Source organism: Helobdella robusta (genome assembly GCF_000326865.2).
Source record: "Helobdella robusta unplaced genomic scaffold HELROscaffold_13, whole genome shotgun sequence".
Lineage (NCBI taxonomy): Eukaryota > Metazoa > Annelida > Clitellata > Rhynchobdellida > Glossiphoniidae > Helobdella > Helobdella robusta.
In genome coordinates, this window is record NW_008703718.1 from 71,184 (window position 1) to 90,567 (window position 19,384).

Sequence of the window (19,384 nt, forward strand, 5' to 3'; positions counted from 1 at the left end):
ATACTCTTCAGTCGCCACACTATGCATTGGTTTTTTGATCGGCTTATGAGTGAATCACACGTAGAGGTTTGATGGCTAATGTTAAAGTATGATTTCACAACTGAAACAACCGATCAAAAACAAACGTTGGATAATGTTAAAGTTACGTCACTGTGTATAACGACAAAAATTGTTTTATTTAATAAATATTTCACTATTCTGAATAATCATTCATTTAATTGCAATTAGAAAACCATTCAGTTCTCACGCAAAGAAAGTTTAAAGGTTTTGAAATTAAATCATTTTTAGTAAACATTGGCGTGAAAGTTCAACTTTAGCTTAAATTGACGAACAAATTAATAAATTTTGCGCTGGATCTCAGTACTAGAAACGGTCAGATAAAATCAGAAAAAAAACACAAAATTTCATGTGCAAATTAGTCATTTCATATGTAAAATCTTTTAAGCGTGTAACAATGTAAACGAATATTACTTAATTATTTTTAAAACATTTAATGTAAGTTTAATGAAATTAATAAACGTTCTTTACATCTCCGTCCCTGTTCAATTCTGCCAGCAACGCTATGGCACAGGATTTTTTTTCGTTCGCCAAATTTTTTTTGCAAGTGGCTTCCGAAATGTAATTGATTGACGAACAGTAGCTGCAGATTAAACTTGAGACATCTTCGAAATCACCTCTCGAACGATAATTATTTAAGAACTGATTGTTTTCAACGTTTCGGTTCATTCTGCGCCTGCAATTTTCAAATAAAACTTTAATCGTTAAATTTAAAAAAAAGCAATCACAGCTTTCTAGAATTGAAATTAAATTTTCATTTGAAATGAAATGAAAAATATATCATTGAGCAAATTTATTAGAAGCGTAGAAAATATTTGTGCTGAATAAAACTGACTCGATTCGAAAGAAATCAGGCGGAATCGGTAGAACTTGTTGAATTAAGATGATCGATGACAAGACGAGGGCCAGGGCAGACACTTGCTTCATCTGCATTAATGTTTGTTCAAGGATGATCAGAATGTGTCCTAAATTTTACTGCTTATAAATATAAATATTACATCACATAACATATACAACAGTCACAACTCGTTTCATGTTATATTCACATATAAATATATTTGTTTGTTTTTGTAGGTGTTTTTTTAAACTCTACTTTACATCAAATTTTCGGAATTCGTGTACTGACAATCAACTAACTAGATGAAACCAAGATATAAAAAAAAACACGTGCATGTTTACTGCTAATTGTTGTAAATCTCATTGACAACATTTGATGTTATATTAGCGCATTTATGATTCATCACAAAATAACTTTCGTCAAAATCTTACTACTTTTTACATCAGTCAAGCTTTTTACATCATTTAAACATAAATTAAATATTTAAATTGTTAATTATATTTGATGACCAAATGACATTAAAATTCTTTTGAATAATTTTTTTTAAATTATTCTTTTTAAATGCACATGGATCATATCACGTTGTTAATACATATAAAACAATTAATGAAACATAATATTTCCAAACCTTTATTAAAGTTTTCGGTGTCTTTAAAAAATTTTCCCCACTATTCACTTAATTTCTTCCTGCCTGCCAGTTATGTAGACTGAGAAATACACAGAAGCGATATGCTCAATGCCTTTTATAGAAGAATCCGCTTTGAAGGAAGTAATTTCTTTCTTCGAACCATCTGGAAATCTTGAATGCAATAAAAAATGATGCTTGAAAAATAATTTAAATAAGTTAAAAAACTTGTTGTATTTTAACCTAGTTTATTTAATTCTAGTGTTCATAACATTTTTTAGAAATATATTTAAACTTGATTATGTCTGAAATCGTGCTCGTAATGTAGAGGTTCATTTTTGTAAATTTATATATTATATTTCTCAGTTACATTAAACTTGAGTGTTCGGAGCGAGATTTACACACGCCTTCACTAATTACTCCACCTAAAGTTATTTACATAATTGGGTCGGCATCTAGGTCTACTCCCATTAACTTGTAAACATTTTTTTTGTTGATTTACTAAGAATATTGTTCTATCATTTTGTTAACAGACAAACCGTCAACGCATGAAAGTTATCTTTCGTTTTACTGAACACCGCCACAATGTTGATCGATGAGTCAATAAAGGTTGCAGCTTATATTATTTTATTATAAACATAGGATTGAGTGAGATGAGAAATTTACAGTCTAGTTTTTTTTCTTACAACGACTTTCAGCTCATTATTAAGTTTGTTGACTTGATAAACTTTGACATTGTTGATTTATAATATTTAAAAAAAATAATACTTTTAAATAACAACAGTTACGTTTATGATATACAAATGTGTCTCAGTATAAAAATAACAATTATGACAAAAAATTGAATACTCATCATAGAAAACAAACATAGGCCATCATTACATCCACATTGGTAGAGTGGAGATTCAGTTTTCATATCTATGATCAATTTCACTTTGATTATTTTCATTAGTTTGTTATTATCGATTAAAGTTGAATTGAAAAGTCTCAATTAAATCGCTAATAAATACGTCGCCGTTCATTACTATATTATTAAATTTTCTATGCCATAACGTTGCATTTACTATTTTAGTATCTTTCTTGTTGCGAGTGTTAAATATAATTTTGTCAACTTTCAGCTTTTTTAAATCAAAAATAAGCTGGAGCACGGTATAAGACATAGCTAACTTACATTGCATGTGATGTGACAAAACAACCAAGCAGTCAATAGATAGTGGCTTAAATGTCATTAATCACGAATGCTTTCGAAAATTTCAGTTCATCCTCTCAAGCAGTGATGACGTAAGTACTCAAAAAATGTACTTAAGTATAAGTACTAAGTACTCAGTAATAAAAGTACTTAAGTATAAGTGCTAAGTACCAAAACAAATTGTATACTTGATACTTATAAGTACTAAGTATAAGTACTAAGTACATAAGTACCTAAGTACATACCATGGTTAATTTGAAATATTTATAAATTTATTAAACTCAGAAATCAACTCGTTATTTACAGTAATTTATTTACATCAATAAAAGAGTTTGTTCTTTTTGAGTAAAAGTAAAGTTTCAAATGATTCATCACTTAAACGATTTCTTTTAGGAGTGAGAATCATTCCAGCCTGGCTAAATATACGTTCCACAGGTGCTGATGATGGCACAGTGGTATTGTACTTCAAAAACACTTGTGCGACAGCAGGATACCTAAGGAACAATAATATAGTTGTTAACCGAAATAGCAAATTATTAATTTGTTATTAATACTTGAGAATAAAAATGTATTAGAAAATCAAGCATATACATATTATACATATATAATATATTACAGAAAAATATTGATTACCTTTTGAGTTGTTCCATATCATATGAAGGATCACTAAGATATTGCAGTCCTTCAACTTTTTCATTCGATCGTGATTCGGAACTTGGTTCGTGGAATCCATAAAAATCTGCACTAGTACAACCTCTAGTATTTCTGTCTTCATAAACTGTTGAAGAATTGCTCATTCTGACCACTTCTGCTAGAAACAAGTCTTCAACTTGCTCACGAACTGATGATTCTATCCACCTGATTTTAAAAAACGGATGGCTGATCGAAGCCACAACAAATGCTCTCATCTTGCTGTTGCTTGAAATATCTTTAAAGTCAATTATATCGCCAAAGCGTTTTTCCATGCCACATTGAAGAGCAGAAACAAGAGCTGAAGTGTACGATGGAGTAAAAGATTGCAGTTTTCGCTGTATAACAAATATAGTTGGTAAGACAGCACCAAAATAAGACTCCATTGAAACCTCACCTTGGAGCTTGTCCAATGCTAGTGAAATTGGTCTCATCAGTTCCAACCACTCATTAAGAAAACTCAAATCTATATTGCTGAACTTCGGCAGCTGCAAACGTTCCATCACAACATTTACTTGTGCATGTGTATATAGATCATGTAGAGTCTATGATATAGATATATAGATGTCAGAGTGATGTGAGTTAACCACCTTTTAATGACTCAATTAGCCAATGGTTATCTTAACATCCCGCTATCCATGACTAAACAAGAACAAATGTTGATAAGAGAGATAAACAAGAATGTCAATGTGAAAATGTGTGTGTGTGTTTTCATCACAGTTTTCAATTTTTAAATGTTGACATTATCTTATTTTTGCTTAAAATTTTTCTGGTACTTACAGGAAAAATTTATTACTTATAAGTACAAGTACTGAAAAATGTACTTAAGTATAAGTATTTAAGTACAGGTTTTCATATGTACTTAAGTATAAGTATCTAAGTACTACGTTTGTACTTAAGTATGTACTTAAGTACAAATGTACTTAAGTACTCGTCATCACTGCTCTCAAGGTACATTTTTTGCAAGTTCTCCTTCCTAACCGTTCATTCATTTAGTTTATTGGAGGGGGTTAGGCACGTGTTACTGTTTTTAACTTCTTAGCGCGTGAAGTGACGACAAAAGGTTTGATGAGGAAGATGACGACGGGGCTAGGAAAGCACAATGCGCGGATTTTGAATGCATGGAGACGTACTTACATCGAGATAAACAAAAGCATTTGGAATGTATTGGACAGTTAATGCTACGTGAGATGCTAATGGAATTAAAGTGTAACTTTCACTGTATTAAAAGGTATTTTTATTTCCCATCTAGAAATGTCTGCTCTGTAAATAAACCGTCCAAATTTTTTAGCTATTAAATATAAGTCAGTAAAAAATTTGCATGTTTTTGCGTTCAGTAACATGTGTTTTTTCATTTACAAGTCTAGTCTGTTTAGAAGATGTAATGATGCATACATATGTTATGCCGGAATATTTGTAAACGCTTTGCCTTGTTCACATGCAACATCTAATTAAATAGCACGGAAATAAAATATCACACCCCATCTGCTTATTACTCAACAAAGTGGAAATATAAATAATAGTTAATATAATATAACGTAAATTACACTTGCCAGCGATCGATCACAGGAGCACCAAAAAATTTTGGCATGTGAATCAGATAAACTTTTAAATTAAATCAACTAAATGACGTTTGCTGGCTGTGAATTAAAAAGATTTTGATGTTGATGGGAAGTGAAAAGCTGTCATGATTCTTTCACAATAGTCACTATTTCGAACTAAGAGATTCATTTAACGGCACACAATCGGCATTGTTTCGTTGCGAAATAGCCTAGATTAGGTGAATTTATTCTCGAACAAAAGTATTTTTCAAATTTGAAATGCTTTTTAAACATTGAAAATGCCTGAAAATTGTGAAATGTTTATATCTAATACGGCATCTCATACTCTCTAAAGTGTTAAGTTTAAATCAAACATGTAGATATGCAACGGTGGCATGTGGCATTTTAGTGCAAAGTACAATTTCTGTTTAAATTTAATAAGCTCCTAATCGAAAAATTGTGAACCAACTGAAGTTCTAACAGCACATAATTTTAAGGAAGGTACTGTTTGGAAATGAAAAACTATATTTTGCTCACAATGAATTTCAGTTGATGACTAAAATAATTGATAAATGCAGGTAAGACGAAAATTATGAAAAATTGAAAATTTCCCACGTGAATTTGTTTAAATTAAATACGGAACAAGTAAATAGTGTGTGTGTGTTTCGCAAAAAACTATTTTACATTTGTTCGCTGCAAATGCGTTAACATTTTAAAAATGTATTCATTCCATTTTTATTAAAAAATTGACGTTCAGTTTGTCAAACATTTCAGTAGCAGGTTATTGTGGTTTAGAACGAGTGTAACTGAGTCCTGATCTGTCTACACAGCTAGCTGCAGGGTAATTTTGTACACCTTTAGAGAGCCGAACGGATAAATGTGAAAACTGGTTATTTTCAAAGTTATTTCAACGCATTATCCAATAGTTTACCAGTTATCCAAAATACATATATACAGAACTACTAAAGCTGCAAGCATTCGCTCGAAGCTCTATGAAAATCTACCATACATGATTTGCTCTGAGATCGATTGAGCATGGCTGACAAATTTGTAACTGAAAAGCATTGTTTTTGATATTTTATTTAAATATAGTTAAATATATAACATAATATTAACTTGTGATATTGGCAACAAAACAAAAAACTTACAATGAATCTATAAATTACAATTTTAGTTGAAAATAAAATTAATAATTAAACAATAGATCAAAAAAAGCTTATTTGCCAAACCAATGACCGTTAATAAATGAATTCAGCTGTAAAATAAATTAATAAAACTGACCCTTTCTATAACATGCTAGCTTAAATAAATCATTAACGCGTTACTACATTTTATCTCAAATATAACAAAAAATAAAGCTGGATCATGTCATGTTAAAAATTAAAAGGCGTATAAGAGTTTTTGAGATAATAATATTATCGACAATATTAACTATCGACTAAAACAAGTACTGAATTATGTAAAGCAAACTATACATTAGGTGGTTATAAGACAGGTAATACACATTTTAGAAGGTCCAATGCATTCATTGTGACAAAAGGCTCCGCATTTGCTGCAGATGACGAACGCCTTCAAGTTGCATGTGCAATCCACTGAATTTTCAAGATTGTTTCTTAGTAATAATTCGCCATAAGTTGACTTCCATGTTATTTTTGATTGGTTGTTACTAGCATTGCGCTGATATTTGGTGTTATTCATCAATTTTGCTTCATTAAAAATAGGTTGATTTTGAAAATATGACAAAGGAGTTGCTGCTTTCGGATGAGAGTTTTTAAATTGATATTTCGATGACGATACAAATACTGAAGATTTTGTTGGAAAAGTGCTGGCTAGGGGTGATTTTTTTGATGATTGTGATGAAAAAGGTTGCGAGTAAGGAAAGGATGATGAAACAAATACGAGTCCTTGGTCAACTGAACCGCTGTCAGATTTTGTTGGATTACTTGACGAGAGAAGCGAATCAGAAGAAGTAATATTCTTAGAATCTTTGTTGCTCGTCGAAGTTTCAGGAAGAGAAACAGGGACTATGCAGTTCTCAACTTTGTAAGTTATTTGACCACCAGATGAGGCCACTCTAACAATTTTCAACTTGTGCTTGGGCAGAACCGGAGGTTGTGAAGTCAGTGATCCTGCTGATGGTGTTGCTGGTGTTGATTCGTAAGCAATAAATGATGATGAAGAAGCAAAAGAAGATGTTGAATTTTGTGTTAAAGATTCGGCAAGCTGCAGTGAATTTGGTGATTTTGACGTTAACGGGGCTGCTAAAAGAGATGCTTGAGACTTAGTTGCTGATGATGCAGTAGATGGTATATGAAATTGTGACTGCAAAATCGTTTCGTTTTTGGCATCAAAGATCTGTTTATTTAACTCCGTAGATGAGTTTGTCAGCGATAATTTTGATGGCACTAATAACTTAGACATTTCACACGATGAAGTAACTGTCGTTGGAGTGCATGCAGATAATGATCTGAAATCATGATATGACTCTTTAAGCAAAGATGAAGTTAAAAAACTTTCGTCAGCTGTAGATGATGGTTGTACAATTCTTTCCGTTTTGATTACTGCAGATATTGAACCAGCTTGTGAAGGTATGGACGATGAATTTGTTATACGTTGCTCGTTTGATTGCATATCATAACTTGAAAACATCAAAGAACTACTCTTGCATTCTGAATTTGATTTAGATTCGTCGTTCAACCTAAAACTGCTTTGAATCTTCTCTTCTGAAGCAAATGAAGTTATCGACGTATTATCAGTTGAGGCCATTTTAGTTTTCAAAAGAGATTCACCATCATTATTAACACTTTTTACAGCTAATTCAACTGTTTCACTAGATGAAATATATTCAGTTTTCAGTTGAGCGACCTGTGTGGGAGAACCATCCAAAGTCGCCATACTGTCACTGTTGGAAAGATTGTTGATGCTGTTGTTATTGTTAAGAAATGATGAATCTTTAAAATGATGCATTAAATTCTTTGCTGATCGTTTGGCTTGATTTTGTGCTTTGATTTGAGCTAAGGTTCGTGTTTGGTTTTGAGGCTTGGGACTCATGTAAGGAGCTGAAATCTGGAAATATAACGAATTAAAATGTAACTATAGGAATTATTGCTTATTTATTAAAATATTTATTTATGTGTATAAACTGGTTTGTTTTTGTGACAGTGGCTTCATTTAGATATTGAGCAATAGATTGAATATTAACTACATTACACATCGTTACCTAAATATGCAACAGCGACAAATTATTAACCTGTTTGTTCTGACTGCCAAATAGCTTGCGAGCAAGTTGAAGAGGAGAGGTTGCAGAAGTTGCTGTCAGCATATAAGGAGGCGATTTTGATTGTGGTGATGATAAAGAAGAAGCTGAAGAACTGGAAAAAGATGAATTTAAATTTTTTGATAAATCATTAGCTGGAGTAGGAGATGTTGCATTGTATTTTGATTCTAGTGTTTTTGCAGGTTGCAACAACTCCATTCTGGTTGGTGAGGAAAAGGATTTCAACCGTTTTGCATCTTGAGAAGCATCTGAATGCTGCAATTCACTGAAAGCTCTTTTGTTATTCTGGTACATCTCTTCAGCATTTTGACTTTCTTTTTTGATAGAGCAACTGAACTGATCATTAACTGACATAATTGGTGATAATGTGGCGGCTGTTGTAGTTAATGAAGCTGATGAAGTTGGTATTAAGCTTGAGCAAACTGGACAGGAGTAGAGTGATAGCAGATTTGTTGATGAAGATGTTACGGACTGGGTGACTACTGCTAGCGATGAAAATACTGCAACTAACGATGACGACGATGATGATGAAAATGAGAAGGATGATGATGAAGTTTTAGTCGGTGACTTTAAAACTGAAGTTAGATCAGTCATGAAAGATGAATCGAATGATGCTTCACTAAAATCCATACAATCATTGGAAGAAGACGTTGATAACTTGGATGAATCTGCGTTATTTGTAACTTCACAACTACTGGTAGGCATGGAAGAGTCGCCGACCTTGGAAGAATTCAATTCCGCCGTAAAGAAAGACGTAGTTGTTGGCGTACTTGCAGTTAGGATAGGTGTCACTACTGTGGACAATGCAGTTGCAGTTAATGGTGGAGATGACGAGGATGATATTGAAGAGAAATTGTTTGACGTAGTGGGTGGCGTCATAGATGATGCAAGCTTCACTGATGTCGTGCTGAGAAATTTCTCTACGGATGCGTTTATTCCATCATTTTTATTCCTTTTCATTTCATTCGATTTTAACCTCGTTGATGACCGCAAGTTTAGAGATATTGGTCGATCTGTGTGTCTAGAAGCAGACACTCCAGAAGTGGCTGATGAAACATTGTTTGTACATTCATTGGTAGTTGACAGTATCATGGAAAACGAAGATGGGAAAGAGGAGGAGGTGATGGATGGAGATCGTTTGCTCGGTGGAACATTCAATGAACTGGGGTCAAGAACATCAGACAACCTAAAAAAAATAATAAGTCAGAATGTGCGTTAATTTAAAAATCTTGATTCATCAACAAACATTTTATTGACAAAAATGGCTTGTTGATAGATGTTTCTAAAGCAGGTCACATGATGTGACTTAATGCAGAGCAAATGGTCAATGAAGATCGGTGTTACATGGTCAAAACTAAAAACTCATAAAAATAACAATCCATTAAGGCCTATAATCAACCAAAAACCAACAGCCACCTACTACCTAATCGCTAAACTGCTAAACTACTCAATAAATTAATAACACACTCCAGCAAAAAATTTATTGGTCTTCATCCACCTTCAGACCAAAGAGCAATTCCAAAATCATATCTAAGTATATTGATCAAGAAACATTTTTAAAATTTAAAATTCATCAACAACAGAAAAAAATTACTTTTCGCCCCAGCTTGCTTCAAAATGTTTCTCCTGAAAAAAAGTTGTAGTATATATAGTGTGAAGCCATCCTCATATGCACATTACATAACACAGTTAAACATCACAGAACTAATCAGGTGTGTATTCAAATGAAATAAACCTTCCAGGGGTCCAGCTTGTTTGAGTCCTTATCATCATGCTTGCGCTTACTTTGATTCTCCGTCGTGAACTCACCTGATTCATCCAGTAATTGAACAATCAGACATGCAAATAAATGGAATACCAAAAAATAGATGTAAGTACAGAATTTTTTTAAAAGGATATAGACGTGTGATCTTTTTAAAAAGTGAAGAAAGTTTTAGATTACGAAAAACGAACGCTCCATCAGTTAGTTATGTTATGAAAAAAATTGATACAGCACATATAAAAAATTATCATTGTAATAATAAACGAGCCATCAACATTGTATAAGCCATATGGTTAAGTTTTGTTTGACTGATTCTATAAAAGGACTTCGTAGAAGTTACACTGATAAATACCGCATCAGCAGTAAACGTGCAAATATTGATAAATATAAACAAGCAAACCATCTTGAAGTCTCTCCCTCCATTCCATGCAGGCCTTCGTGAAGAATTCATTACTGAGAGCCGTATTGTTTGCTAGCCTAAAATGTACAATAAATTTTTTATAATAAAATTTTACACAGAAACTAAATCTGCTCTAGTTAGTGCTTGGAAGATTTTTAATGGACTCGATCAAAGTAATTATAACGGATGACTTTTTAATGATAATATTATATATCATACTATGACAAGTGTCAACTTTTGCAAATCACCAATTTATGCATGGAGATTTGATTGAGGTTGTTTATAAATAAAAGATTATTCACCTGTAAGCTCCATCGATGACAGTTTGATCACAGGATGGCAACAATTTGCTCAACTCTTCCTGATAATGTCCCGGCAGCATTGAAAAAGTGTGCTTATTCAACAAACTCTGCAAACGGAAATACAACTTTTAAATTCATACTATCAAAATTTTGGAAAAACAATGAAAATAATTGCACAATGTATTGAAGAGATTATTTGAAAAACTGAAAGTAAATGAAAATTCTTAGCAGCATATTCGTGTTTAAATTTATATTCTATGCCTATTAAAACATATTCCAAACATTCAGTTGAAGTATAAGAAGAAGAGAACAAACAACAACATCTGAAACCTTCAAATTGATGTTGACGAGGAATGAATTTGGAGTCCTGAGGTCAACACAACCGAGACGCGACTTCTGAATCTGTGCTGCCATGCTCAGCTTTTGCGATCGTTTCCTCATCTGAGAGATGTTTCAAAATAATTGTAAGACCTGCATTCATTTCTTTACCCCTTCAGCATTCTAAATCTTAGCTTATGTATAAAAAAATCATCGAGTTAACATTATATACTTGAGTTCATGAGTTAAATATTTAAGGATCTAGCTAGTTAGCTTAGAGGTGCTCTAAGTTCAATTCCTATGTTATCAACTTTTTTACTGCAGTGGACAATTCGAAGAAACTCCTTAATATAAATTTAGAAAATTAATAAACAGCTCAATTAAAACAACTAAAAAATTAATGTGTAAAAAACTGGACCAACAAATGAAACCATTGAATAGTTTAAGTCCCCATAGAGATGTAATTATTACAAAGATTGTGCGTTATAGAAGCCTTGTTTTGGATGAATTCTTCATATTTCTGGGCCACTTACATTCGCAATTTCAAAAAATTTAATTTGGACAAAATTATCAGAATGCAACAATGGTTCAATTATTATGAAATCCATTTATGACTTCAATCAATTTTTAGTATACTGCTAACAATAATAATGAAAAATAACTTAATTCATCATTTCCTAAATTAACACTACTCAAACCATGTAAAAGAAGAGACTTTTCAAAACTATAAAAATTTCTAACGCCTTTACAATACGCCCCACAGTCTATGAATGCTTCAATAATACAACAAAGCATATTTCAATAAATATATTACTGAGTTAATGTGTTCATGGAAAAAAGCTTAATAACAACCTTAGAAGAAGAAAGCACAGAGTTAGATATGTACGATTTAATGGTCGATATGTCAGACTGGTGGCTAATATCTTGAGGCTTGTTTTTATCATTTGTTAATATTTCATTAGATGTGGAAGTTGCAGTAGTGGCACTGTTGTTTGCAACAGTAGAAGGAACAGCAGTTGTTGCATTAGTTGTAGTAGTAATTGTTGCAGTAGTTGATGTAGTTTTGATGATGGAAGCAGTGCTTTCCTGGCTGTCTGTCGTGCCCTGGGAGTCTCCTAATGGAAATAAATATTCATTAAATATTCAATGACTAACAAACCAGAATTGACCCTAAAAAAGTTTAATGAGCACTTTGGTTAACAGTAAAAAAAGCGGAAAGGTGATAATAACAAAAAGAAAACAAAAGCCAACCATCCAGAAATAAAATTGTAAATTAATTTTGTAAATGAAAAAAATTACCGTTATATAAAACTTCTTGAGCGTCTTTTTTGAGATGTTGGTTAATATTTTGTTCATTTAAAGAATTATTATTCATCATCGACCTTTTTCTTTTTCGTTTCTTGTAATGATTTAATGACTGAATGCATACTGACGAGCTCTTGCGAGATTTCTTATTATTTTTGTTGTCAAAAATTGAATCATCGTTATTTGTGCTTCTGCTGCAGTTTGAAATGATGATATAATCTTTGACATTCAACTTATTTGATGTTAACGTGCTGGAACTTGGTACAGAGGCTGTTGAGAAGATGTCGCTAGTAATTGTAGCTGCAGTAGTGACTGTAGAAGCCAAAGTGTTGCAGTCAGAAGCACTTGATGTAACAACGACAATTATCGTTGAACCAGCAACTGCATCATCAAGAGTTGGACTACTTTTAGTGTTTGATGAGTTGTTTGAAGTTTCACTATCAGTTATATCTAATGAATTTTCAGCTGTTGGAGGTTCCATTAAAATTACTGGAAACACAAAATTTGAAGGGAGCTGAACAAGCGTTACTGTTTAAAAGAAAATGTAAATTAGTTGAAATGCGTGCTTGGACGTTAGTTAGTTTTATTCAAAAACAAATTTGATATTAGACAGTAGCCATTTTATGAAAAAAAAATCCAACATGAAGAAATGTAAATTACGAAAAACGACCAGAAAAAACGTTAAACTATAGATGCTCACAATGGAAAATGCCTGAAAACATTCATTGATAAATAACTTATGACAAAATTATGTAAGTCTCCAGGAGAAAAAAAAAACCAGAGATAAAATGCATTCCACAAATTTTTACACAAATTTGGGAAAAACTTGACTAAGAATAAAAATTTTAAATTGAAACAAAGGTGTAATAAAAACCGGCTACTGAGGAAAACATTTTACAAATACTTAAAAATATAATAAAAAAGTGAAAACTTCATTTTTACATTAGCACTATTTTTTAAATGAGGCACATTTGTTTTAACAAGTAAAAATAAAACCAACTCTTTTCTTTTTTCTTTTCAGGAGCATTGTTATTGTTTAATAAGAAGTTGGCATAATCATTGTTGCAATCATCAGCACTTGTAGTCAATGGAGTTGCTGATGTTTTTGGATCATCACATGAGTCCTCCACTTCATCTTCCATCTCCACAATTGTTGCACCTTCTGGAATGTCATTCTGGTAACAAAACATTACAATAAATTATTATTCAGATATCCAATGCGTAGCAATAGTAAGGCAGATATTAAAAAATTAAAAAGTTGATAAATTAGGAAAATAAAAAAATCAATTATAATGAATCAAACATTAGAGAGTAGAGATATGTGAATTGAAAATACATGTAAATGACAAAATCAATACACACACGCCCTGGTTAGCACAAGATGCAGTAAATGGCAGATACGTACACTTAAGCATGATCATTCCTAGATATGGATATGCAGGATTCCAACACAAAAGACACAAAAGAGAAAATTTTAAAATTCAAAGACACATATATGTATAAATAGAACCATGCAAAGATCATTACAAATAGAAATATTAGTAAGTATTCATAATAAATTGCTCTGCATTTTAAAGGTATCATAATCAAGAAATGAGAGCAGTTGCAGTCTGTGACCAGTTGATATTGCTGTTGCCAGAGTTTGCTTTTTTGCCAAAAAATGTTGAAATTAAGCAAAATACACACCGCAAGTCCATAGAGTCCTGATCTGCCAATCACTTTATAGAATAATGCATCAGTTCCCTTTGAATTGGCATGCAACATAGAATTCAGTGATGCTTGAGGAGTTGAAGAACAACTGAAATTGGTAATAGGAAGTTTTTCACTGAGTACAATGCAAAAATAAACATTGAACAATTTCATGCTTATAAAACTAACATCAAAATGCTAACATGCATAAAATGCTAACACCAACAGCTTTAGAAACTTGGAAAGTGAAAGTGCACTTTGATTTCACTAATATAATGATACTTAATTAATTTTATGGATGTATTGTATTTAAAGTGTACCTACCAGCTTTATTGCTCACTTTGTCTCAATGAAAAATTTATTAGAAAAAATAGTATACTTAAAATATATATGCTACCAAAAATGTTTGCATAACTTAACAGGTTTAATATTACAAAATTTGTTCAGAGCCTATTATTTGCATAACTTTACATAATATTACTGCAGTATCTAGACCAAATATGTAGAGGAGTTTGTCACTTTATTTAAGAAAGCCTGGAAAAAATCCCAAAACTTCTAAAAATAATTTAAAAACTTATCCATTTTTTTAAATCATTGTTAGTTTGTCCATTTCTTTTTCTGTTAATTATTTCAATTATTTCTCATTAAAACATGAGTGTTTTGGGAAGTTCAAAAAGTGCTATATAAATAAATTTTTTAATAATAACTGTAATAGGAACATATAAAAATAAAGAGTTAGTGGCAGTGCCATCCGAGAAAGAATCTGTGATTCCGTCTGTGCAGTTGTTTGAAATCATAATAAAAACTTTTTAAAAAATTATCTATTCAATGCTGATCTTGACTACTAAATAATTTCAAGAAAATTCATGTGATATAACTTTTAAACTAAAAATGATTGCTGAACACAATAAAAGACATTAAGATTAAACCTGAGGTCTTTTAAATTTTCTTTTTCTATGTAATACCATATTTCTTTTGATGTTAAAGGGACTCCAGGAAATTTTTCCATCACCTGGAGAATGTTAAATAATATTAAAAAAAAAACATTAATTTATTAATTATTAATCAATGATTGCAAATTATTAACTAATATTGCTCCAGACTAGACTAGCACTTAGGTCTTAGATTTAGAAGAATAAAAGATCAAAAACTTATTATATGGTAGGGGGCTTTAAAGTTTAAATTAAGTATCATTTAAATATTGTAATGACAATATTTAGAGCCAAAATCTATCAGATTATTTAAAAAATTTAAACCAAGAAAATTTTAAATTTAATAAAAAATTTTATTAATTTACAATTTTGGCTGCTTCAGCCCATGTTATTCCTTTGCCCTTCTTTTTTTTGCCGTTTTTATCTGCTTGCATTCTTTAAATAACTGTTAAAAATAAAATTTACATTGAAATAAGATCTCAAAAAACGAGCAAAAGCCGATACTAAACAAATTTTCGATCACCCAACTCTAAATCCAATCTTCCAAAAAAAACATTTTGCACAAAAACGAAAATGAAGCTTCCAACGAACACAGAATAGGGTCAGACCACATAAGTAGAATAAATATACCGGCCTCCGCTCACTTTTAACGGTCGAACAAGGAGCTTACTTTCGGAGGAGATTTGGAGGGTGATTTTTCATCGTTCGAGTCAAAAGTTACGATCAATCGGTCGGGTTTATTGTCATGCTAGTATTTTTGGCTTACGAAATTGCATGGAGTTTAGCGAGCAAGCTATATGAAATATTTACTTCACTTAATATGCTTAAAACATTGTAGTAATTCTATTTAATTTTATTTAATAGGATTATGTATTATTAAATTATTTTTGCTAATCTGAATTTAAAAATTGCTTTTGGTCCGGTGAAATCCGGTGGCTTACTGAAGCCGATGGTTGGCTTACTAGGATTGAACTATAGTCACTCTTTTTTTTACACTATTCGATCATGTTAAAAATTTGTTTGCTTATGAAATAAATGGTCTAAATAAATTAAAATTGTTATTTGAATAACTATTTTCATTATATTCAATGAATATTTTACGTTCTGCAGGTGCTCATAGAAACTGGTTGCTGAATTATTACGTTGGCTTACTGCAGTGGCTTAGAGGGTTTCATAGAACTCTAATGATAGCGGTTTTTCGTGCATATAATGCTTTAAATAAATCAATATATTCATATCACAATTATTTTTGTCAATATAAATATAGAAATTGCTTTTGTCTGGTGAAAAACAGTGCCTTTACTGAAGCCGTAGGTTGGCTTAATCGAATTTTTTTTTCATGTATACAATACTATGAGATCAATCAATCAATCAATCAATCAATCAATCAATCAATCAATCAATCAATCAATCAATCAATCAATCAATCAATCAATCAATCAATCAATCAATCAATCAATCAATCAATCGATCGATCGATCGATCAATCAATCAATCAATCAATCAACTAACCAATCAATCAACCAATCAACCAACCATCAAACTAACCTATTGACCAATCAATGAACCAAATTGAATGAGCCAAATAACCGCAAAAAAAATAAATAAAAAAAATATTTTCAAGGCTTGTTCAAACTCGAGCAAACACTTGGTTGCATTTATTTGAATTTATTTAAAAATAAAAAGTGACGGTTATAATTAAAATTTTAAAAACGTCAATTTTTTAAAAATTCGCATTTTGACAAACAAATATAACAATATATCGACCGATAAAAAATAATTATCTATTATTATTATTATTATTATTATTATTATTATTATTATTATTATTATACACACTCCGCAGAAGTTCTCGGAGAATGATTCGCGTAACAATAACATTTAGTAAGAACAGTTCACAGCATATCATAATGACTAAATCAACATACTAAATAGAAATTATTTATACATGTCTATATACAAAGTAAATCAAGAATTATCCAAAAATTATATAACCAAATTTTAAAAAAACTAGAAACCAGTCAACATTTAATAAATAAATAAATAGGCATTATTAAAAAGATTGTCAAAAAGGTAAGGCGGCGACGAGAATGAAATGTAGTTTGTTTCGTTGGTGTGGTGTTGTGAAGTGAAAACAAACACATCACACAAAACTAGTAAGAAGTCGCAAAAATAGTAGTCAGTCACCTCTACAATAAAATTACTCTCAGGGCCCTAGCTTTACTTATAATCATTAACTCAACTCACTTACCTACAAATTTGTATTTCTACGTTTTAGGAATTTGACACGTTTCAGGTATTTCATTTAACATATTTTAGCGTTTTTATTTTACTTGAAACTCACATCGTTTCCATGTGAGTACTAATGTTAACTAATGTTAAGCCCTAGCCTACCTACAATAGTTCAACTCATCTCAATCTCTTACTTACCTATGAATTAAATTAAGTCCAGTAAAGAAAATAGAAAGTTGAAGAGAAACATAACAACGACACCGAATGAATGGATGTTGTGTATGTGTGTGTTGTATTGATGTATGTGCGTAAATGTGCGCGCGTGTACTCTCCAGATACTTCTTATTGTCATCGAAAGGTTCATCATGAGACCACCATCAGAAAAGTGCAGACGCCCACCAAAACCCGCCTCTCAGCATTATCTTCGTCATCATCCTATTGTCATCGGAACGATCATCATGAGACCACCATCTGAAACGTGCTGACGCCCACCACAACCCACCTCTCATCATTCTGTAGGCAAATTTTTTATTAGCGTAGTAGTAAATGAATGTTAGAATCTTAGAAGAAAAAATTATAAAATGAAAATAATGGCAAACAAATAATATTTTAAAATAATAAAGAGAGTAAAATGTAAAAAAAACTTACTTTCGTCCATTCGACAAAGGCAGAATGTTGAATGCCTGAGTGAGTTAATGAATTAATTAATTAAGTAATCAATCAATGATTCAATTATTTTAAAAAATTATTTAATGGAAAAATAATTTGAAATATTGAGTGATAAAATGAAAGAATGAATGAATGGATGGATGGATGGATGGATGAATGGATGGATGGATGGATGGATGGATGGATGGATGGATGGATGGATGGATGGATGGATGGATGGATGGATGGATGGATGGATGGATGGATGGATGGATGGATGGATGAATGAATGAAAAAACAAACGAATGAATGAGAAAAATTGAAGAACGAAACTAAACCTTACTTCAAAAATCGTCGTTACTGTACTCCATTGCACCGACCACCATCATCTGGATGGCACACAAGATTTCATCCGAACTTCAGTGTCAGCCAAACAGCCAACGAACTGATTCTTCCTACACCACCATCATCATGTGTAAATTATCATGAGAACACTATCTGAAATGTGCCCACCTCTCATCATTCTGTAGGTAAAATTTTTTGTTAGCGTAGTAGTAAAGGAATGTTAGAATCTTAGAAGCCAAAAAATATAATGTGAAAATAATGGCAAAATAGTATTTTAAAATAATAAAGAGAGTAAAATGGAAAAAAAACTTATCGTCGTCCATTCGACAAAGGCAGAATGTTGAATGCGGTCCGGTTCCTACGTTGTCCTCCAAAACTGGTTCAGGTCGTCCTTCGAAATTGTTATGAAAACAAGACCTGTGTTGATGGAGAAAGATAAAGAGAAGATTCTTATCAGAAAGCTTAGCGGTGCCTGCATCCCAAATTGCTTAATAAAAATAATCCTATTTACCTATTCAATATATATATATATATGTGTGTGTGTGTGTGTTAGTATATATATATATATATATATATATATATATATATATTTATTTATTTATTTATATATAAAGAAACCTGACACCTAATTCGCATCAAAGTTCAATTTTACAACACCAAAGTTAATTTTTACAGCGTCAAAGTTCATCTTGACTAAGTCAATATTTCCCTATATATACAGCAACGTGCACTGATGATGATTCATTCGGAATCGAAATATGGCCTTATTTGCAGCATGAATTCGAAAAATAAGTTTATTTTAAATTTTAATAAACTAAACGTTCACTAAAAAACTTTCGTGAGAAAAATCGAAAAAACGAACTACAAACATATTAACGCCAAACATTCGGTAGAATTTATAGAATATTGTAAAAAAAAAATATATATATATATATAAAATATATATAAATTCATTATAAAAGCAACAGTAATCAGTGCTATATATGTACGCACCCAGTTCTAATTTTTCTGAGAGAATTCAAAATAGTTTGAGACCACACCTTGCTCTCCTTGGGTCAGACTATTTAATTAAACCACCAGTTATTCTTAAATTAATTGAAAATCTAAATAGAATAATTGTAAACATTTTAATTACAAAGAGGTTTGCAAAAGGATAGCTGTTAAAAATACAATAGAGTAAATACATTTATATATATAGAATATAACATCTATAATATATATATATATATATATA

General features: G+C 31.4%; 2 protein-coding genes across 2 annotated transcripts; both read right to left on the reverse strand.

Annotated features, from left to right (window-relative positions):
* Nucleotides 1-510: 510 nt before the first annotated feature.
* HELRODRAFT_168158 (hypothetical protein) lies at nt 511-1,230 on the reverse strand (the record flags this gene model as incomplete). Its single annotated transcript, XM_009014044.1, has 3 exons — nt 511-733; nt 893-984; nt 1,195-1,230. The coding sequence occupies 3 exons, from the start codon at nt 1,228-1,230 to the stop codon at nt 511-513; spliced, it is 351 nt and encodes a 116-aa protein (XP_009012292.1).
* A 5,186-nt stretch (nt 1,231-6,416) lies between these two features.
* HELRODRAFT_168159 (hypothetical protein) lies at nt 6,417-18,628 on the reverse strand (the record flags this gene model as incomplete). Its single annotated transcript, XM_009014045.1, has 16 exons — nt 6,417-8,006; nt 8,191-8,723; nt 8,938-9,137; nt 9,194-9,403; nt 9,812-9,843; nt 9,953-10,026; nt 10,380-10,456; nt 10,682-10,788; nt 11,012-11,122; nt 11,852-12,114; nt 12,299-12,832; nt 13,305-13,479; nt 13,991-14,102; nt 14,923-15,005; nt 17,806-17,840; nt 18,568-18,628. The coding sequence occupies 16 exons, from the start codon at nt 18,626-18,628 to the stop codon at nt 6,417-6,419; spliced, it is 4,197 nt and encodes a 1,398-aa protein (XP_009012293.1).
* Between the last annotated feature and the right edge of the window lie 756 nt (nt 18,629-19,384).